The following is a 22,793-nucleotide window of genomic DNA, read 5'->3' on the forward strand; positions in this document are numbered from 1 at the left end:
GCGCGTTCTTCCCTGAAGAGTCCTCATGTTCAGCATTAGGGTAACGTGGTGTCTCTCTGGGCCATAGATTGGAAATGGCCAAATTGGTGTCCGGATAAACGGGCCAGAGACAACATCCAGATTTCCCAGAGCTCATGCGAAACAGCTGGACGATCCATGTGCTTGTATCCTAGTTAGGGAATAGGTAAGTTCTGGAGGAACTAATGAAATATAAACAGCTGGCTGGGCACAGTGGCTCACGCCTGTAATCCTAGTACTTTGGGAGGCGGAGGTGGGCAGATCAGTTGAGGTCAGGAGTTCAAGACCAGCCTGGCCAATGTAGTGAAACCTCGTCTCCACTAAAAATACAAAAAAATTAGCCAGGCGTGGTGGCTCAGGCCTGTAACTCCAGCTACTCGGGAGGTCGAGGCACGAGAATTGTTTGAAAACCCAGGAGGTGAAGGTTGAAGTGAGCAGAGATCGTGCCACTGCACTCCAGCCTGGGTGATAGAGCAAGACTCCGTCTCAAAAAAAAAAAAAAAAAGAAAAGAAACACAAACAACTTAATATCTAGACAGAGAGGCCACAAGGTGCCAGAACATTATAGAAGATGGCAGTGTGTGCCAGGATGGCAAACTTCAGCAGCAGCTACCAATAGAATCCCCAATGGACCTGTAAGGATTGGCTCAACAGTAACACCAAGGGACACCCTGAAACAAGGCAGGAAAGTTAAAACCTCAGTAAAACATCAGATATCTTTCCCCAGAGGCTGAGTGTCAGACTTTGAAAAACTGGGTTCACTTCCCAAGAAAAGAAGGTGGAGGAGGGAAGAATTTAGAATTCACTGAGGCTTAAATCCTGAAGTGACTTAAATAATAATAGCTCAAAAAGACTGTTTTAGACTAGAAAATGAGTAAACAACTTTAAGCTTTTTATTGTCTTATCAATCAAGAATAGAGACTTGAAAGCCAGATGAGATCAGTTATAGAAAATACAACTACATTTTTATATGATTTGTAGCATTTACATTCAAACTTTATTTTATTTTGTTTATTTATTAATTATTATTATTATTTTCTGGAAATGGGTCTTGCTCTTTTGCCCGGGCTGGAGTGCAGTGACACAATTTTAGCTCACTGCAGCCTCGAACCCCTGGGCTCAAGCAGTCCTCCCGCCTCAGCCTCCTGAGTAGCTGGGATTATAGGTGCGAGTCACCATGCTTGGCCCTCACCTTTATTTTATAAGTGTGCAAATATATGTATATGTTTGTATATTTCATTGTTATATATGTGTTTGTATATATATACATATGTAATACATATTATAGTGATGAAAATTACTAATATCATAAGTAGGCAAATAGCTATACCCACATTAAATGTATAAATCTTAAAGAAAGTTATGTATTAATTAAATAGAAATAAGAAATTTTTAAAAACTGAAGATAGCCTATTGATACCATAATTCTATTAGTAGTAATTAGTATCTATGTTCTAGTTCTTGTTAGCAAGTTTTAGCAAGTTGCTACAAGAGGGAAAGGACATCAGGCAAAAGCAATCCATTTGTAAGCATCAGTGGAAGGAAATGAAGTTAACAGAGACATATTAGACTGGGAGAATGTATTTGTAATATCTCAAACCATAAAAGACTAATTTCTACAATAGATAAGGTATTTGTGCAAATCAGTAAGAATTGACAGAACAGGAAATCCGTCAGAATAAACCAAGAAAATGAACAGAAAACAAAAACCTAATAGAAAAATGGACAGTGCAGAGACTGCTAGCTATCTCCAGGTGTCTGTTCTACCATTCTTGTATAGTACAATAAAGGTTTTGCTGGGCTCATAGTTGTCAGCTAAAGGCTTCATTTCCCTGACTCCCACGCAGCTCAGTGTGACTATATGACTAAGTTCCCTCCAATAGGATATGAGCAGGACTATTTTGGACCACTGACTTGTTGATAACTTTAAAAGAACAAGCATGCCTTCTTCTGCCTGTATTCTCCTTCTTCTATTAGCAGAGGGGAAGGCATGATGGGAGAGCGAGGGGAGGGTAGTCATCTTAGACCCAGCGATAGAGGCTGTGTATTGAGGAAGGTATATCAACAAGGTAAGAGGGACCCTCAACATGTGGAGCTGCCATAGCACCCCTAAACTGCTCTTACTATTAGGTAAGAGGGAAATAAACTTCATCCTGTATAAGCCATTATTGTGTTATTTGGGCCTATTTTACAGCCTTTGCAACATATATCATAACTAGTCCAAAACTGAGTACCCAGAAGTACAAATACCTAAAACCTGAAATATATTTGAATTACTGAGAGGTCAGGTGGTAGCGCACAGGCACGGCATGCTGGACAGCCATTGATTCTTGTTAGACCTTGGGGCATATTTGGTACACCTGGAATACCTCTGAAGGCAGACCACAAGTTTAGTGAGCTTGGAAAAACAATGCTGGTACGTATCAGCTACTCCTTGTCAGTGCTGGTCAGTGTGCAAGCAGACATGGAAGGCTCTCTGAGTGCAGCATGTAATTTAAATTAACTGAGAGTCCAGTAATATTCAATCTTCAAGTTTTGAAAAAGCCAATTACTTTTGTATCTAAATAGCAGAGGGTAAGACTGTATCCTCAAGGCTTTCTCAAGAGCTTTCCTTTAAGTGTTCTTGCCAGATAAAAAGATCCAGCCCAGTGGTAAGCTTCAGATGCAGGGTGTTTCCTTCAAGCTTTTTGTTTTGTATGGTGTTAAGATAACTGTCATAAATTGGAGAGAAAAGAGGCTGAACACAGATGCCATAATTGAAGAGAACAGTTTTCATGCTTACAATCTTTGATCAAATAAAATCTCTGGCAATAGTGAATTTCAAAGGAACAAAAAAGAAATAAGTGGTTTAGAAAGCTATTAAGTTTTTGCTAAAGAAGCCACAATACCGGCCTACAAGAGCATATGACTGTTTTTACCTCTCAAGCAATCCTTGAGTTTCCCCAAACCTGCATCAGCAGATTAAAACAACGAGATGTCATTTTCTCCCATCAATTTGGCAAAAACTAGAAATTTGGATATTAATGCTAATGGTTGTAGGGAAGTACAAATATAGGAACCTCTTAAACACTGATGCTGGGCACATACACTGATGTGAACACTCTCGAAAAGTAATTTTATAATATCTAGTCAAATGAACTAGAAACAAACATATAACTTATAAGGTATAAATCACCCTCCTATGTATTTATCCCAGATAAATTGTCACACAGTTTTTTTTTTTCCTTTTTCTTTTCTTTTTTTTTTTTTTTTGAGACAAGGTCTGGCTCTGTCACCCAGTGTGAAGTGCAGTGATGGGAACACAGCTCACTGCAGCCTGAAACTCCTAGACTCAAGTGATCCTCCCACCTCAACCTCCCAAGCAGCTAGGACTACAGGTGTATGCAGTTGCACCCGATTAATTTTAATTTTTTTTTGGTAGAGAGAGGGTCTCCCTGTGTTGCCCAGGCTGGTCACAAACTCCTGGGCTCAAGTGATCCTCCTGCCTCAGCCTTCCAAAGTGCTGGGATTATAGGTGTGAGCCACTGCATCCAGCCTCACAAAGTTTCTTAAAAGGACATGTATAAGGATATTTACTTTGTCATTGTTTGTGGTAGCAAGATGCTGGAGGCAATCTAGGTATTCACCACTGAGGAAAGGATAAATAAAACACGGTGCTATGCAGCAGCTAGAAGCAATGGATCAGATGTATATATAGCAATATAGATAGGTATTAAAAACAGTGCTAATTGTGTGGAAACAAGCAAAGTGTCCATCAATGAATGGATGGATTAAAAAACTGTAGAATTAATATATTTATAAATGGAATATCATTGAGCTCTAAAAAAGAACGAGATCATGCTATTTGCCACAATGCAGATGAGCCTGGAGGATGTTATGTTAGGTGAAGTAAACCAGACACAGGAAGAAAATTATTGCATGATCTCACTTATATCTGGAATCTAAAAAAAACTTTCGAATATTCAGAGACAGAGAACAAAACAGTGGTTACCAGGGCAGATGGGGCTTAGAGGAGAGAAAATGAGGAGATGTAAGTCAGAGGATATGAAGCAGCAGATACACAGAACAAACAAGTTCAGAGATCTAATGTACCACACGAGGACCATAGGTAATAAAATTGTTTTGTGTTTGGGATTCATGCAACATGTGTAGATTTTATCTGCTCTTGTCACAAAAACTTAAAAAATGGGTAACTGTGAGTGATGGATATGTTAATTTGCTTCAGTATAGTAACCTTCTTACTATCTATATGTTTCCTATAACGTGACGTTATGTACCTGAAATATACACAATAAAATTTATTTTAAAAAAACAGTGCTGATTGAAAATCAGAAACAGATTAATGTCTATATTTTAATACCAGTGTACTATCAAATGATGTACACATAAGGTGGTACAGTGTTGTGTGGTTTGTATTAAATAGTAAGAAAAGGATTGGAAACAACTGATATTTATCATAGGAAACCGGTTAAATAAAGGATGGTGAATACACACAGTGCAATAACATGGAGCTGTAAAAAATACAAAGTTCTCTATATAATAATGGAAATACCTTCAAAATATATTAAGTAAAAAAGGAAAGTATAAAGCAATATATATGGTTAGTTTTGTGCCAAAGACAGGGATAAGAATGTATATTCATATTTGATTTATTTGAACGAAGAAACACTGGAAAGATAAACAAGAAAGCAATAAATGTAATTACTTATATTGGGAGGCTGGTGGCAGGAACACGGTAGGTGAGAGACAGGGACGTGAGGGAGACTTTTCACCGTTTACCTTTAAAAAATATTTTAAACCATAAGAATGTAATATTTATTTAAATAATTAAGAATATATGAAATAAAACACTACATTACAGCGACATACACAAATACATGTATTACAAAAACACACAAATAAGAAGATACAGAAATAAACATATTATTGGTTGTCCAAAGTATAGGAGGGGAATGGGAGTGGGGAATTCAGATTTAAAAGGAACAAATGAATAAATAAAAATAGGAAAGGCACCTTGACCAAACCAGTGATAAGGATGAGCCACAAACTGGGGTCTAAAAAGAAAAACAAACAGTATGTCTTAAAGATGAGGCATTCCAATTTCTTCAGTATTTGGGGAGAGGAAAAAATATTTTCTGACAGTTTGCTAATCTTTAATTACTCAGACTATTAAGGAAAGTTTGAACAATAGAAGCAGGTCAATTGTTGAGTATGTTTCTAACTCAACTGTTCAACATTAAAAAGAGAACATAAGATGGTGCAGTGGCTTACACCTGTAATCCCAGCACTTTGAGAGGCTGACGTGGGAGGATCACTTAAGCCTAGGAATTTGAGACCAGCCTGGGCAACACAGGGAGACCCTGTCTCTATAAAACGTTTTTAAAAAGAAAAAGAACATAAGATTATATTTTCTCCATTGAATAAAGAAATGAAAAGAATCAAATAATAGAAGAGGGAGAAGCACTAATAAATTATGAAAGAAATCATGAAATTATGATTGAGCTAGATAACAAAGTTGAATCAAAGTAACAAAAAACCAACCTGTCCTTTATCCATGTCACTATTTGCATTTTCTGAGTCCATTGTCTCTGTCCTTTTCCTCTTTCCTTTTCTAAAAGCTTGTGTATTGGTAATTTCATCTGTCTGCAAGATCTTCTGCATTTTCTCAATTAGTTATCAAAGGTTTTCTGAAATCCTAGGAGTAGGGAATACCCATGAAGATGATGCTATTCTGGACGTAGCTCAAAAGTTAATGCTTTCCCTTAAAAACAAAAACAAAAACATGACACATAACATATTCACAACTGCATGTTGCATAATGGTACTAGCCACTCAGATAAACCACTTTTATTAATGTTTCCTATTCTTTCTTCCTCTGGTGAATTTAGTACACATTTTCATTTGATGCAAAAGTCTTCTAATTTCATCATCATCACAAATATTTTCGTATTTTCATGATGTGATATGCAGTGAGTTGTAATTTACAAAATCAAACATTGTAACACTTTTCCATATTTATAAGTTTTTTTCTTGTCAAACAGTTATATTATGAGGAGTCTAAAAAACTAGAAACATTACAAATTTATAAAAACAGTATCTCAGAGGACTGACCTTATATATCTTTAGGAAAAAGACGTTAATAATAGATTTCACAAGAACCAAAGACTAAAATATTCCAGGGAAATCAGTAAGAATTTCTTAAAAGGTTTTTTTTCCCCTAAAAGTTCTTAAGTCTTGAAATGCAAGATTTTCCTTCTTTCAAACTGAAGAATTGTGCCATAAAAAATGGGGGAAAAATCTCAAGGGCAATAGTACTTTCATAAAGATTTTAAGGAATAATCATTTATCAAAATCTGATAAAGTAGGCTGGACATGATGGCTCACACCTGTAATCCCAGCACTTTGGCAGGCCGAGGTGGGAGGATTGCTTGATCCCAGGGATTCAAGACCAGCCTGGGAAATATGGTAAAACCTCATTGCTACAAAAAATACAAAAAAGTTGCTGGGTGTGGTGAGTGATGTTAAATGATGAAATTTAACTTTTGCTATTTACAAATGATGCAGCATGTTAAGTCTTAGCATCCTTACTACTTGCATATATTGGTTTGTTTTCATGAAAAAATATTTAATTATAAAAATAAAACTTTATAGAAAGGACTGAGCTTAGATGTCTTCAAGAAATACGTGGACTGTTGAACAGAAAGTAACATATGCTTCTTACCAAATTACATTAAGTCACTATTTTAGAAAATATAATTCTTTGCCTATTTTAAGTGAAAGCCATTATGATCTACTCTAAGCATAAAATAATATTTGGATGGTCTTGCCAAAAAGGCTTGTTGCGACTCTTCTTTGAAAACTTACTTTAGCCTTTCAAATACACGAATAGTGCTTGTGCTAACACAGGACTGTACTGTCAAATCTGACTCACAAATACCAGACAGCTTGCCTAATATCAATCTTTACTAATAATTTCAAAGATAGAAGCACAATCAAGTCACGTGCAGTGGCTCACACCTGTAACCCTAGCACTTTGAGAGTCCCAGGCAGGCAGATTGCTTGAGCTCAGAAATTCAAGACCAGCCTAGGCAACATGGTGAAACCCCATCTCTACTAAAATACCAAAAATTAGCCAGGCGTGGTGGCTCACGCTTGTAGTTCCAGCTACTCTGGAGGCTGAGGCATGAGAATTGCTTGAACCTGGGAGGTGGAGGTTGTAGTGAAGTGAGATCATGCCACTGCACCCCAGCCCAGGCGACAGAGGGAGCCTCTGTCTCCAAAAAAGACAAAAATCCACAAAAGCAAAATAAAAAGCAATCAAGAGGAATAGACAAAGTAGGAAGAGATCCAGGGAATCCCTGCTGGCTTCCTAGCTCCTTCCTTCTCACATCATGCACTCTGTGGTCCACAATAATAGGTGAGGTCTCTAAATTAATTTAGAGGGTTACCTCACACAGTGGAGAATGTTTAAGTTGTGATGCATCTCCATTTTATATTTCAGAGCTGTGTAGCTTGCATGACATTCTCTAGGAAGTTGTAAATGCAGATTCTAGGTATGTTTGCAATAAGCAATCCCTAACCAAGGATATACTGTTAACAGCATTCCATAGCTACAAACTGTCCTCCTAGTAAATACATAAGTCTATTTGTGAGAACAGGGTTGACAAACTTTTTCTGCAAAGGGATGGATAGTAAATATTTTAGATACTGCAAGCCAATAGGCCAAATGTAGGATATTATACAGGTATTTACATAGCAAGAGAGAAGACAAATTTTCAAAACTTCAAAATCTAATAACTGAGTACAACTTTTTGTAAGCCAAATTTACTAATGAAAAGAATGGAATTAACAAAACCATCTTAATTGGGGTTCAGAGTTAGTGTTCCCTATCATCAAAATCAATTGCAAATGTTCATCTGACCTGTAAGGAGATTTTACGTATTTCCTCTTTGAAAATGTCTCTTACATTGATAGGTACTGGCATATATTGATATTAATCCATGAAGTTACAATTTTCTTAATTGAGATAAAGTTTACACAACATATAAATTCACTGTTTTAACCATTTAAAAGTGTGTACATCCATTTAAAGTGTACAATTCAATGATTTTTAGTATGTTTATCGTATTGCATAACCATCACCAAGAAACTCCATACATCCTAAAATGAGCTTATAATTTTAGTTGAGCATATTAATTTCTTAGGAGGCTTTCATAGAATTTTATTAGATTCTTCTCTTGATATTTGCCTTTTAGCATGTCATACTTTGAAGACTAATTACTCCCAATTAAAGGTTAGGTGGAAGTGCCTCAAATTGCACAATAAAATGGATTTTGAAATATGGAAATTTATCTTGCATTTGCATTGAGATCTGAAAGGCAGTGCTGGAACTGTAATTTGAACTTAAAAATATATCCATTGCAAATCTGAGTGGGGATGAAGGTCTCACATTTTGTTTTAACTTTTGACAATAGGGGAAGTAAATAAAGCAGTTTGACATTACTTATGCATCATAAATTAGTTGTTGTTAAAATGACTTTACTTCAGTGTAAGTTTTGCTATAAGTGCTTGTCTTGTATATAATTTTGTCTTATAATTTCTTAATTCAGTTAAGAAACATTATTAAGTCTACAGCAAAAGCTTATTTCAAAAGCCATTCAGTGCTCCATAGGCGTATGGAACAACAGTCTCATTCACAAAAATTTTAATCTTGGCCCCAGTGCAAATATTTGCAGTAAAACTTTGCCACTGCTAAGCTATCAAAATGCTGGGTAGTAGGGCAAGTCAGAATATTCAACGTCTATTTGAAGTTCCATGAAAAGATTCATGGAACTGATGATAGTCAAGTCTATAAGAATGAATGTTCACTGTTGGCATTATTGGTTCAATAATAAATGATATTTTCAGAAATTGCCAAGGTGATCTTAAAATTTGTATGGAAATGTAAGAGACTTAGAATGGCCAAAACATCTTGAAGAAGAAGGGTAGTCAAATTTATAGAGGCAGAAAGTAGGTAAGTGATTTCTTATGGGTGAGGAGTAGGTTGGGGAGAGGAAATTGGTATAGGGTTTCTTTTAGAGGGGAAAAATGTTTTAAAAATTGAATTGTGGTGATGGTTGCAAAATACTGTGAGTATACAAAAAAACCCTCCACATTTAATTGTATACTTTATTTTATTTTATTTTAGATAGGGTCTTTCTCTCTCACCCAGGCTGGAGAGCAGTGGCACAATCCTAAGTCACTGCAGCCTTGAACTCCTGGGCTCAAGGGATCCTCTTGCCTCAGCCTCCAGAGTAGCTGGGACTACAGGCATGCACCGTGACACCTGTCTAATTTTTAGGTCTTTTTTTTTTTTAATGTAGAGACAGGATCTCAGTATGTTGCCCAGGCTGGTCTTGAACTCCTGGCCTCAAGTAATTCTTCTGCTTTGGCCTCCCAAAACATTAGGATTACAGGCATGAGCCACCATACTTGGTTGAATTGTACACCTTTTTCTTTTTTTCTTTTTTGAGATAGGGTCTTGCTCTGTCACTCAGGCTGGAGTGTAGTGGTGCAATCTTGGCTCACTTCAGCCTTGACCTCCTGGACTCAGGTGATCCTCCCGTCTTGGCTTCCCTAATAGCTGGGACTACAGGCGTGTGCCACTATGCCCAGCTAATTTTTTTATTTTTTGTAGAGATGGGGTCTCACTGTTATTGTCTAGGTTGATTTCAAACTTCTGGCTTCAAGTGACCTTCCTGCGCTGGCCTTCCAAATGCTGGGATTACAGGCATGATCCATTGTGTCTGGCTGAATCATACACTTTAAATGGGTCAATTGCTTGGTTTGTGAATGTTATTTCAATAAAGCTATTTTTAAAAAATACACATAATAGTTCAACTATTTTCTGCAAGGCACCTGTTGATGACTAATAAAATGAATAACCATAGGCTTTAAACACTTTACATTTTCATAAGTCCTGTAAATTTGTCTAGTTATTTTTCTTCTCTACATATATTTGTAACACATCTTAGTAGATTCCACTTCAGGTTGTACTCAATTAGTATTTTCTCAGTTTCTTTGAAACTATTTTTGTCCACAGTTTTTTTTCACAAAGGCTATTTATAGAAACTAATTTGTTAGTCACTCTAAACTCAGCATTTGTTTCTTAAATAAAAAACAACTGAGCAGTAACCTGTTGACGCATTAAGAAACAATAAAAACTGACAGTCACTTGCTTGTTATTTAATTGATTATTGTGCCACTCTCAATGTCCCCAACCCTTTGAGCAACAATCTTTGCGGAAAGGCTAATAGTTGTAAACTACTGCAGTCAAGTATAATTCAATTATTATAATTTCACTATCTGTAAATGGTTTTCCTTCTTGGCTAACAAATGAGCCATAAGAAATTTATTTTGGTTGCACTAATTTTCATTTTTTAATTTTTGTGAAGAAATTCTGCTGTGATGAAAAATGAGGTATTCCATTTTAAATTTCCTAATTTTTCTGACTGCTATTTTCCTGTGAGTTGGAAATATTGTGATGAGTGCTTAGTTGGCTAATGTTAATATATATGATATTCTTTCAGCACAACTATAATGTCGTTGTATAATAAACACAATCTACCAGTCGCAGTGCTCATGCCTGTAATCCCAGCACTTTGGGAAGGTGAGGCAGGCAGATCACTTAAGGCCAGTAATTCAAGGCCAGCCTGGCCAACATGGTGAAACCCCATCTGTATTAAAAATACAAAAATTAGCCAGGTGTGGTGACGTGCACCTGTAATCCCAGCTACTCAGTAGGCTGAGGCAGGAGAATCGCTTGAACCCAGGAGGCAGAGGTTGCAGTGAGCCAAGATTGAGCCACTGCACTCCAGCCTGGGTGACAGAGCAAGACTGCGTCTCAAAAACAAAAGCACTAACACTAATTTTATCTTTTTTTCTTGTTTGGCATGATTGGCATGCACTGATAATAAAAAATAAATTAAAAAATTGTTTCCAGGTGGTGTGTGGGGCTTGAGGCTGAGAATGGCCCTTGCTGTCACCAACATAGAGACCTTGTATTGTGTCCTGTTCTTAGTGCTTGAATGTCCCTGAATGTCCCAACCTGAAGCTGAAGAAGCCACCATGACTGCACATGGCATTGGCCATGACTGTGTATGCTCTGGTGGTGGTGTCTTACTTCCTCACCACTGGAGGAATAATTTATGATGTTATTGTTGAACCTGCAAGTGTTGGCTCTATGACTGATGAACATAGGCATTAGAGGCCAGTAGCTTTCTTGGCCTACAGAGTAAATGGACAATATATTATGGAAGGACTTGCATCCAGCTTCCTGTTTACAATGGGAGGTTTACGTTTCATAATCCTGGACCAATTGAATGCACCAAATATCCCAAAACTCAATAGATTTCTTTTTCTATTCATTAAATTCATCTGTGTCCTATTGAGTTTTTTCATGGCTAGAGTTTTCATGAGAATGAAAGTGCTGGGCTATCTGAAGGGTTAGAGCGCTTTTGAGAAGAAATCAGTGGATACTGGATTTGCTCCTGTCAATGAAGTTTTAAAGGCTGTACCAATCCTCTAATATGAAATGTGGAAAAGAATGAAGAGCAGCAGCAAAAGAAATACCTAGTGAAAAAACAGGAAGTATATTGAAGCTTGGACTAGAATTTCTTCCTGGTATCAAAGAGACAAGTTTATCACAGTATTTCTTCTTCCCTGCTGACCTACTGATATACTAACGATGTTGAGAGGCATTTTCTTCTCAGTTTTCCAATTTTTTAAAGAAAATATACTCCATATCTACAACTATAATATTGAATGAAGTGATTATTTTTTACAACCCCCTTAACATTTTTTGGAGATGGCATTTCTGATTTTCAGAAATTAACATAAAATCAGGAAGCAAGATTCCATAGGCTGAGAACTCTGGACAGCTGATCAGCTTTACCTAAGGTGCTTTGCCTTTGTTTTTTTAATTTTGTTTTATTATTATTTTTTGAGACAGAGTTTCACTTTTGTTGCCCAGGCTGGAATGCAATGGCTTGATCTCAGCTCCTGCAACCTCCACCTCCCAGGTTCAAGTGATTCTCCCACCTCAGCCTCCCAAGTAGCTGGGATTACAGGCACCCGCCATCATGCCCGGCTAATTTTGTATTTTTGTAGAGATGGGGTTTCACCAGGTTGGCCAGGCTGGTCTTGAACTCCTGACCTCAGGTGATCTGCCTGCCTTGGCCTCCCAAAGTGCTGGGATTATAGGTGTGAGCCACTGTGCCCAGCCTGCTTTGCCTTTAAATAGAGTATGTGATGGTAGATTACTTGAGATATGTATGTAAACTGTTTCCTGAAAAGTAAGATATACGAAAGGAGCAGAAATAAATAATTTTTCTAATTAAAAATAAAATAAAATAAAATGCCACTCAAAATGCTGTCAATTATTAAAGCTGCATCACTGTGATTTGTGGTCCACTTAGCAGTACTTTAAAGCAATGAAGTTGTCCCATACGGTCTCTGTCACTACTACTTAACTCTGCTCTCATAGTATGAAAACAAGCATAGGCAATACATAAACACATTAAGTGTGGCGATGTTCCAATTAAACTTTGTTTATGAACACTGATACTTCAAGTTTATATAGTTTTATATGTAATAAAATGTTATGTTGATTTTTAAAAACTTCTTAAATCTGTAAAAAACATTCTTACCTTAAGGCTGTACAACAATAGATGGCAGGCAGATGAACCATAATTTGTGAAAACCTGACCTAAAGATCTATATATTTATCATATTTAAATGGAGTTTAGATGGTATCACCTGCCTTCTTTTATTTCACCTTCATTTCTTTTTCTGGGAGGCAGGCTATCTGCTTTAATTCCTTTTTCTCCATTGACTTACATTACTGCACATATTACTGACAAATTAAAAACAGTACTCTACTCTCCCCTTACTGTTTTGCTTTCCTCAGTTTCAGTTACCTGCAGTGAACTACAGTCTGAAAACATTAAATGGGAAATTCCAGAAATAAATAATCTGTAAGTTTAGGCCGGGTGCAATGGCTTATGCCTGTAATCCCAGCACTTTGGGAGGCTGAGGTGGGCGGATCACTTGAGGCCAGGAGTGCAAGATCAGTCTGGACAACATGGCAAAAGCACATCTCTACAGAAAATACAAAAAGCTAGCTGGGCATGGTGGTGCGCCTGTAGTCCCAGCTACTCAGGAGGCTGAGGTGGGAGGATCACCTGAGCTGGGAAGCTGAGGGTGTGGAGAGCCCTAATTGTGCCACTGCACTCCAGCCTGGGTGGCAGAATGAGACCCTGTCTCAAAAAAAGAAAAAAATTGTAAGTTTAAAAAGAATGCCATCCCGAGTAGCATGATGAGATCTTGTGCCATACCACTTACCCAGCATGTGAGCCATCCCTTTGTGCAGCGTATCCACACTGTATACACTAGAGTAGTCTTCTCAGTTATCATCTCACATCATTACCGTACTTAGTACAGTAAGATATTTTGAGAGGAAGACCACATTCACCTAACTTTTATTACAGTATATCATTATAATTGTTTTATATTACTATTAGTTATTGTTATTAATGTTTTACTGTGCCTAATTAATAAATTAAACATTATCATAGGTATGTATAGAAAAAAATGTAGTATATATAGAGTTCGGTACAACCCACTGTTTCAGGCATCCACTGGGGTATTAGAATGCATCCTCCGTGGATAAGGGAGCACTACTTGTACTTGAGAGACACAGTATGCACCCTCTAAGGTCCTACAGCAGATTTATTATTTGATAAAACTAAGTTTCACCAGGTTTAACTGACACGGACCTGTTAAGTACTATTTAGTGATGGTAACAGATGTCAGAATCTGGGGTTGCTGATAATTCAGAATGTGTGGAGAGCTCTTTTCTCCACAGTCAAGAGAAAAGATTGTCTACACCAGGAAGGGTTCTCTCAACATATATCCCACTGTCTCCTTTTTGGTTTTATGTTTTGTCAAATGCATCATCACCACACTTTCAGTAAATCCAGGGCAATAAAGTAGAGACCTTCTGATTGTTCTTTATTTTTCATTTCTTTGTACAGTAGATCAATGCTCCACAGGAAAATCAATTTTAGCAGTAAAACTATATGGTAATCCCAAGTCTTTTATATGATTTCTCCTCTTCTCAACCACAGAAGTTTCCCTGTTCAGAAGAAATAAAATATTTTTCCTATGGACTGATTATGTCTCACCATCCTCCAAATTCATATGTTGAAGACTTAACCCCCAATGTGACTGTGTTTAGAGATAGGACCTTTAGCAGGCAGTTAAGGTTAATTGAGATTGTAAGGTTGGGGCCCTAATGGGATAGGATTAGTGGCCCTATAAGAAGAGGAAGAGAGAGAGAGATATCTATCTCATAGGGCCACTAATCCTATCACATCTCTCTCTTTCTTTGTCATGTGAGGACACAGCAAGGAGGCTGCCACCTGTAAGCCAGAAATAGAGCCTTCACCAGAAACTGAACCTTGCTGGGCCTGTTCTTGTACTTTCTAACTTACGGAATTGTGAGAAACAAATTTTTGTTGTTTAAGCCACCCAGTCTGTAGTATTTGTTATAGCAGCCTGAACTTACTAATACATTTCTATTGGAAAATGGGGTGTCAGTTTTCTACTGAGAACTGAAGTGCTTAGAGTACTGTAGAAAGTGACATAATTGAGAAATACATCTTCTTTTTATCTGAAAGGCAGTAATGCTCATTATAAAAGTGAAAGATCACACATAGACAGTGTATGAAATAAAAGTGTAAAAGTCTTCCTTTCAATCCTTTTTCCTTTTAAAGTATATAATTAGTTTTCAAGAGTTACACTTTCTTACTTTAAACTTTATTAATTCCTGCTAAAATTAATTTAGGCTTGCAAAATCATTAAAAACAAATTCGTTATAAAATTCTTATAAGGAAACATACGGTGGCTGGGCCCGGTGGTTCACACCTGTAATCCCAGCACTTTGGGAGGCCGAGATGCGTAGACAACTTGAGCTCAGAGGTTCGAGACCAGCCTGGCCAAAGTGGGGAAACTCCATCTCTACTAAAAATACAAAAATTAGTCAGGCCTGGTGGCACATGTCTTTAGTCGCAGCTACTCAGCAAGCTGAGGCAGGAGAATTGCTTGAACTGCTTGAACCCAGGAAGGGGAGGTTGCAGTGAGCTGAGATCATGTCACTGCACTCCAGTCTGGGTGACAGAGTAAGACTCTGTCTCAAAAAAAAAAAAAAAAAGAAAGAAAGAAAGAAAGAAAGAAAGAAAAGTAAAGTAAAAAGAAAACATATGGCAAAAGCTTTATGCAAGTGGATTTTTCAAAGATTTCTTGGGTATGATACCAAAGGGCATAGGCAATAAAACAAAAAATAAAAATAGGAGTATTGGACTTCATGCAAATTAAAGTTTTGTGCATCAAAAGTCACTATTAACAGAGTTAAAAAGGCAACCCATAGAATGTGAGAAAATATTTTCAAATCATGAATTTAATGAGATTAATATCCAGAACGCACAGAATTCTTAAAACTTAACAAAAAAAAGATTCAAAAATGAGTAAAGGGCTTGAATAGACTTTTTTCCATAGAAGATATACAAATGGCCAATATCACATGAAAAGGTGCTCAGCATCACTAATCATTAGGAAATGCAAATCAAAACTACAAGGAGAAACTACCTCATAGCCATTAGGATGACTACAAACAAAAAAACAAAATCATAAGTATTGGTAAGGATATAGAGGAACTGTAACCCTGTGCACTATTGGTGGTAATGTAAGATGGTGCAGCCACTGATGGAAAACAGTATGGAACCTTCTAGAAAAATTAAAAATAAAATTACCGTATGATCCAGCAATTCTACTCCTGGGTATATACTAAAAAGAATTAAAGCATAGTCTTGAAGAGATACTTGCATACCATGTTCATAGCAGCATTATTCACAATAGCTAAAAGGGGAAAGCAATCCATGTCCATCGAAAGATGAATAAATAAGCAAAATGGGCACATACATATAATGTAATAGTATTCAACCTTTAAAAGGAAGGAAATTCTGATGTTCTATAACATGGATTTACCTTGAGAACATTATGTTAAGTGAAATATGCCAGTTCCAAAAATACCAACATTGTATGATTCCATTTACATGAGGTACCAGAATAGTCAAATTCATAGAGACAGAAAGTAGAATGGTGATTGCCAGGGGCTGGGGGAAGTGAGGGAATAGGAACTATTGTTTAATGAGCACAGAGGTTCAGTTTTGTAAGATGAAAAGTATCCTGGAGATGGATGGTAGTGATGGTTGCACAATAATACGAAGGTACTTAATGTTACTGAACCAAACAGTTAAAAATGATTAAGTTGGTAAATTTTATGTTATGTGTGTTTTACCACAACAAAAAACTTGGAGAAAAACAAATTAGTTTACAAAAACACAGTTTTGGTATTATTCCAAGTTGTATTAATATTAAACTTTTCTCCTGCAGATATGCTTTGGTTAAAGAGCAAATCCTCAAGTTTCTTCACAAACACACAATTCACTCAAGACCAACCAGATATAGACATATCAGACCTTATTTAGAATGTCTACTTTCCAGTAGATTTCAGGTCAATATTATGTTATAAATTCCATAAACAGGTGACTCAATGTTTGTATTAGCTACCAATTAGCAAATTCAGAAGGTACATTATGAATATGGCTACATATTAAATACTACCAGTTTCTGACATGTAGTAAAAAAATTCACTATGTGGCTATCTGCCCCCAATTTATTTATTTATTTATTTACTGAAAGAATGCATCTTATTAATTCTCTAATAGTTGCAGGAGATGAGATGAAACATGAACACAGCCATGATAACACTTACAATATGTGGTTGGGGCGGGGTGCGGTGGTTCATGCCTGTAATCCTAGCACTTTGGGAGGCCAAGGTTGGCAGATCACCGGAGTTCAGGAGTTTTCAACAAGCCTGGCCAACATGGCGAAACAAAAATTAGATAGGCATGGTGGCGTGTGCCTGTAATCCCAGCTACTGGGGAGGCTGAGGCACGAGAATCGCTTGAACCCGGGAGGCGGAGGTTGTAAAGAGCCGAGATCATGCCACTGCACTCCAGCCTGGGTGACAGAGTGAGACTCTGTCTCAAAAAAAGAAAAAAAAATGTGGTTGGAGGAATAATATAAGCCAAGGGCTTTAAATTTTTTTTGACTGTTACAGTAAAAAATACATTTTGATCTAGAAAACACACACACACATACAAGTAAAACAAAATTTTAAGAAACATATTTACCGTTACTACATGCAATGCACTGTCTCAGTTTCTATTCTGTCTGCTCTATTTTATTTCATTTAAAAAAAGTGCTGGTCGTAGCACATTAAACTGATTTCACAACCCATTAATGGATTATAATCCATAGTTTGAAAAACAATGTCCTAAGCAACATCCAAATTATGAAAAACACGGTGTCTCAGAATTAAAACCTAGAAAAAGGGGAGTTTTGTAATTAATGGAAGCAAATCAAAACATAAATTCTCAATGCATTTATGTTTAATTTTAACAAATCAATGACACACCTAATGCAGGAATTCAAAAGCCACCTCTGAAATTCTAAAAAAAAAAAAGTCACCAAACCTAAGGAAACTAAATTAATATCAAAATATCATACGGGTGTCTCATCTGCCTTTGTATTTAAATATAAGTTCTCTATTATGAATTCAATTAAAATTTTGAAAGGCAAGTACAGCACTACAATAAAACCTAAGTACCCTTTCATAGGTTTCAAAAGTTTTGGATTGCTTTACACATATATCAGTTTTGATATGTATAGACATAAAAGACCCCTTGTAGTACTCAGGTCAGAATATGAACTGAAGAATCCCCTCTAAATAAATTCAAAAGTGGCAGGAAACTAGTGCCAATATAATTCTAAATAGCCAGTGGCTGGCTTAATGATTTCTATAAAACGGACTACTAGTTTGAGTCCAGCTGCATAGCAAGACAGGGCATGGAGGAAGGAGATGCCTATAGTATTTATTTTTAGTTATATATGTTCTAGAGGAAGACAAATCAAGATTGAAATGGCTGTAAACGATTGGGTGCATTCTGAGCACTCCAACCCTCAGACAGCACTCTACTGAGCGAAACAAATACATGGCTTTCTCACCAAAGTGTTCTGACTTCTAGAGGGAAAACTACTGGGTTTTACTATGTCCATTAGGCAGCATTTCAACTTACTGTATGTTTTTACTTCCTTCATTTTCTTTTCTTTTTTTTTTTTGAGACAGAGTCTGACTCTGTCTCCCAGGCTGGAGTGCAGTGGCGCCATCTCTGCTCATACAACCTCAGCCTCCTGTGTTCAAGTGATTCTCCTGCCTCAGCCTCCTGAGTAGCTAGGATTACAGATGCCTGCCACCACGGCCGACTAATTTTTTGTATTTTTATTAGAGACGGGGTTGTCTCTAATAAACTGGTCTCGAGCTCCTGACCTCGTGATCTGCCCACCTCAGCCTCCCAAAGTGCTGGGATTACAGGCGTGAGCCACCGCACCCGGCCACTTCCTTCATTTTCAAATGACGTAAATATTTTCAATTTCCAAGTTGTTCTGGCAATATCACGATTAAAAAGATGGTCAGTGTGCTTCAGGATGTGCTGCCAAACTATTATGGCATAACTTGGACTGACTGGATTAGAGATTATGCAGGAGCCTAAGAAACATTATGTTTGGGCCAAGTGCAGTGGCTCACACCACTGTGACTTTGGGAGGCTGAGGTGGGAGGATTGCTTGAGCCCAGGAATTTAAGACCAGCCTGAGCAACATGGTGAGAATCCATTTCTACAAAAAATAAAAAAAAAAATTAGCCAGGCATGGTGGGGCACACCTATAGTCCCAGCTACTGGGGAGGCTGAGGTGGGAGGATCATGAGAGCCCAGCAGTTTGAGGCTGCAGTGAGCTGTGTTCCTACTGCTGCACTCCAGCCTGGGTGACAGAGTGAGACCCTGTCTCAAAAAAAAAAAAAAAAAAAAAAAAAAAAGAAAAGAAAGAAAGAAAGAAAAGAAAAGAAGCATTACGCTTGGGGGGGCTATAGACCTGAATCATTTTGTATTTTCCATGAAGGGAAAGGAAAGAAAAACATTCTTATTTTTCTGGAGTTTGTGGACGTACTTTTACTGAAGCTAATTGAATGAATAAGCAGTGATATCATGTGTTTTCATATGTGTAACCATTATCTAGAAAAGAAATTAATTCAGTTCCCTATACTGCCCTATATGACATCCTCGGATCTCTCCAATTCTGCCTTTCACTTACTAAGAATAAAAACATAGCTAACATTTACTGAATATTTAGCATATATAAGGTGCTATTCTATGCATTTAACCTCTACTAACTCATTTAATCCTCACAGACACCCTCTGTGGTAGGAACAAATATTATCACACTTTACAGATGTGGGAGCTGAGGTCCCCAGTGGAATCTGGCAACCATTCCTAGTTGGTAATCCATAAGCAGGCTGAAGAAGGGCTCAAGCCAGAACTTAGAAACTAATCATCAAGTCAGCTTTGTAACAGGTTGTCAATTCCAATAATGAGATTCTTGCTTTTTTCACTTCAAGTAGTCCGTCACAGGGCCCTCCTTGCCTAAGTTTGCCCTGTAGTACCATTCCCACAGAGACTGGAGTCTGGGCTTGCTCATCAGTGTTTACTAGGACTATAGTCCTGGTTAGATGCTAGAGAAGGAGATCCTTTCTTTGGCCCTCCAGATCCTTTCCCTAGCTGTCTCTATTTCACTCTCTGAATCTGGAGTTTGACCTGTTTGGGCTCCCGTACTCTCTTTTCAGCTGAGTTCAGCCAGTGAGTGTCCAGGCATGAGATCAGAGGGAGGGAGGACAGCGAATCAGGAGAATTTATCCTCCCGGCTCCCTTCCTGTGGGGTCACTTCAGATTTCATGTGCCCCTCTCCTTTCAGGTTGCAATAACCATGCCTTTCCTCTCCCTTTGGTCCAGGGCTGGTAACATTTCCACTATGACTAGCCCTGAGGTACAGCATGATCCCTCATGGTTTCCCTATACCCAGCCCACACTTTCTTAAATAGTCCCTTAGTTAAAGCCTTTTCAAATCATCCTAATTTTAGTGGGCCATATATTTCTTGCCAGAACTCTGACTGATACAACATGGCAGGGCTCCTCATACCTCCTGATTGCCTGTGTGTCTATTTGTTGCCAGCCAGTATATTCCTTCCGTTGCCAATACTTCCACCTGTTACCTCCCTACGGACATCTGATACTGACAATGTACCTGATCTACACTATTTGTTTGCTGGGTTGTTACTGTTCTATTGGATATGGCTTGTATTTCTAATTTCCATGTTCTGACATGACCCATCCTACCACTGATCAAGCTCTATTCCCAGTGGCAAAGGGGTTTATTTTTTTGCTCTTTTCTTCATGCATGCTCATATCTGTATTACTGGATCAATACCCCTAGTATTGCTGGTATCACTGGCTCCACATGTTAGCTTCATCATCTGTACCAGAGTCCCTCTGTTGCTCCTGACCTGGCAAGAGAACCAAGTGCTAAATGACCCAGCCTTTGTCTTATCGGAAATTAAACAGTGTGGCTGGCTTACTCTCATCTTGATGTGTTCATGAAGAAGACTATAGCACAGAGGTAATAGCACAGAAATAAGAGGCTGGGAAAAGTGGAAAGCAATCTTCACCTGCTCCACAGTGTCACTTATCCCAATCAATTGTCAATAAAAAGCCTGCAGGCACAGGCAGAACTATCTGAAAATTTGCACAAGAAAGTAAATGCAAAATTCAGAGGGACTCTACAATTTTCCTGTGGTTCTAGGGCCTCTGAACATTTTCTTCTTGGCTATTATTGTGTTACTACTTGTCCCCCCAATAATTACGTGCCTTCCCTCATATTTATAAAAAAAACAGGCCAGGCGCAGTGGCTCACGCCTGTAATCCCAGCACTTGGGAGGCCGAGGCAGGAGGATCATCTTAGGTCAGGAGTTCGAGACCAGCCTGGCCAACATGGTGAAACTTCATCTCTACTAAATACACAAAAATTATCCAGGTGTGGTGGCAAGTGCCTGTAACCCCAGCTACTCTGGAGGCTGAGGCAGGAGAATTGCCTGAACCTGGAAGGTGGAGGTTGCAGTGAGCCGAGATCATGCCATTGCACTCCAGCCTGGGTGACAGAGCAAGACTCAGTCTCAAAAAACAAACAAACAAAAAACAAACCACAGGTTCAGAGTTAAGCCTAGAGAGGAGTAAAATCAATTACAAGTTCTATTTTAGGAGGACTGTAAGTCATGTGAACTGTTTTCTATTTCACATTTTTTTATTAATGTGGAACTTTCTGTTCATCTTGAAAGTTGAGAGCAAAATGAGATTATTATGCTTTTTGCTTTAAGTAAATGTATTCTACAACATTAATAACTTTTAGACCAATTTTGTAAATTCACAAAATGTAATATGTAATTCTGATCCAAGAATCAATGCTTATGCATAAAAATCAGGAGTGATTTAACTCTCAAATATTAATCTAATCAATTATAATGTGAAAAGATGAGATCATTTCTTTTTGAAATATCTATCCCATTATACACTATGTTAATATCACATATGTATATATATAAATTTTTCTGTGTGTGTGACAGGATCTCACTTTGTCACAGAGACTGGAGTGCAGCGGCGCTATCAAGGCTCACTGCAACCTTGAACTTCTAGGCTCAAGAGATCCTCTGATTTTATAATGCATTTTTCTCTCTCACTGAAAATCCTAGCTCCTAACAACATCAACATATCTATTTGCTAAATAATATTTCTAAGCAGTTTTTTGACACAAGTCCTGGTGTTACAGGTATGAGCCATCATGCCTGGCCTAATACCATATATTAACGAAATAACTGGTTACCATTCACCATTATCTCCATTAACTTTGTAATTTTATACTACCAAAAGTTTAGGTCTAAATATAATTAATGTGCTGAGTCACATATTTTAGATAATTTACTTAATAAATCATCTTAAGTGGAGTTCCCCTCTTACCTGTTACCAATCATTTCTCTCCTTACTCTGATATTTTTTCTTACCACCTTGAAGCAACATTAAAATTTTAAAAAAACAAATGATCAACTACATTACACATTTTATCAAGTTATTTCCCTATCCCTATGAAGGTCATTTAGAAAAATACATTTATTATATATTTATGAGTGAAAGTGCTATCAATAAACTCGTAATCAAAATGAAAAGGAATGTGAAAGGCCATCTTCTCTCAGTGTATTGGCAAATCTGGGTGTGGTTAGCCATAGGGCAAGTCAGAACTAAGAAACCAGTTAAGGATGGAGGATGCAAGTGTTGATCAAAGAGGAAAGCTCAAGGAAATGGAATGAATCTCTTTAAGCCAGCTGAGGCCCAGGAAGCTATACTAAAGCAAGGATGGATAGATGGGTAGAGTGAGATCAAAGTATGCAACCCAACCTCGAGGTTCAGAAGTGTCAAAGACTGAGAGGAGGCCAGGTGAGGAGGCTCACACCTGTAATCCCAATACTTGGGAGACAGAGGTGGGAGGACTGCTTGAAGCCAAGAATTACCAGCCTGAGTAACATAATGAGACTTCTTCTACTAAAAATAAAAAAAAAATTAGCCAGGTATGGTGGTGCCTGCTTGTAGTCTCAGCTACTTGGGAGGTTACGCCAGGAGGACTGCTTGAGCCTAGGAGATGGAGGCTACAGTAAGCTATGATCAGGCCACTGCACT

General features: G+C 37.7%; 1 protein-coding gene and 1 pseudogene across 6 annotated transcripts in view; one reads left to right on the forward strand and one right to left on the reverse strand.

Annotated features, from left to right (window-relative positions):
* The window catches only part of BEND6 (BEN domain containing 6), a 78,471-nt gene that overhangs the window by 46,077 nt on the left and 9,601 nt on the right, over nt 1-22,793 (reverse strand). For all 6 annotated transcript variants that reach the window (XR_004027786.1, XR_004027787.1, XM_003254117.4 and 3 more), the window contains exon 2: nt 5,560-5,779. Coding sequence is in view for 4 of the 6 variants with exons in the window: in XM_003254117.4 (XP_003254165.1) it covers nt 5,560-5,679 (120 nt within the window). In the remaining 2 variants the exon portion in view is untranslated. The remainder of the gene's footprint in view (nt 1-5,559; nt 5,780-22,793) is intronic.
* On the forward strand, nt 11,026-12,014 carry LOC105739895 (annotated as a pseudogene).

This window comes from Nomascus leucogenys, chromosome 22a (assembly GCF_006542625.1).
Source record: "Nomascus leucogenys isolate Asia chromosome 22a, Asia_NLE_v1, whole genome shotgun sequence".
In the NCBI taxonomy this organism is placed as follows: Eukaryota; Metazoa; Chordata; class Mammalia; order Primates; family Hylobatidae; genus Nomascus; species Nomascus leucogenys.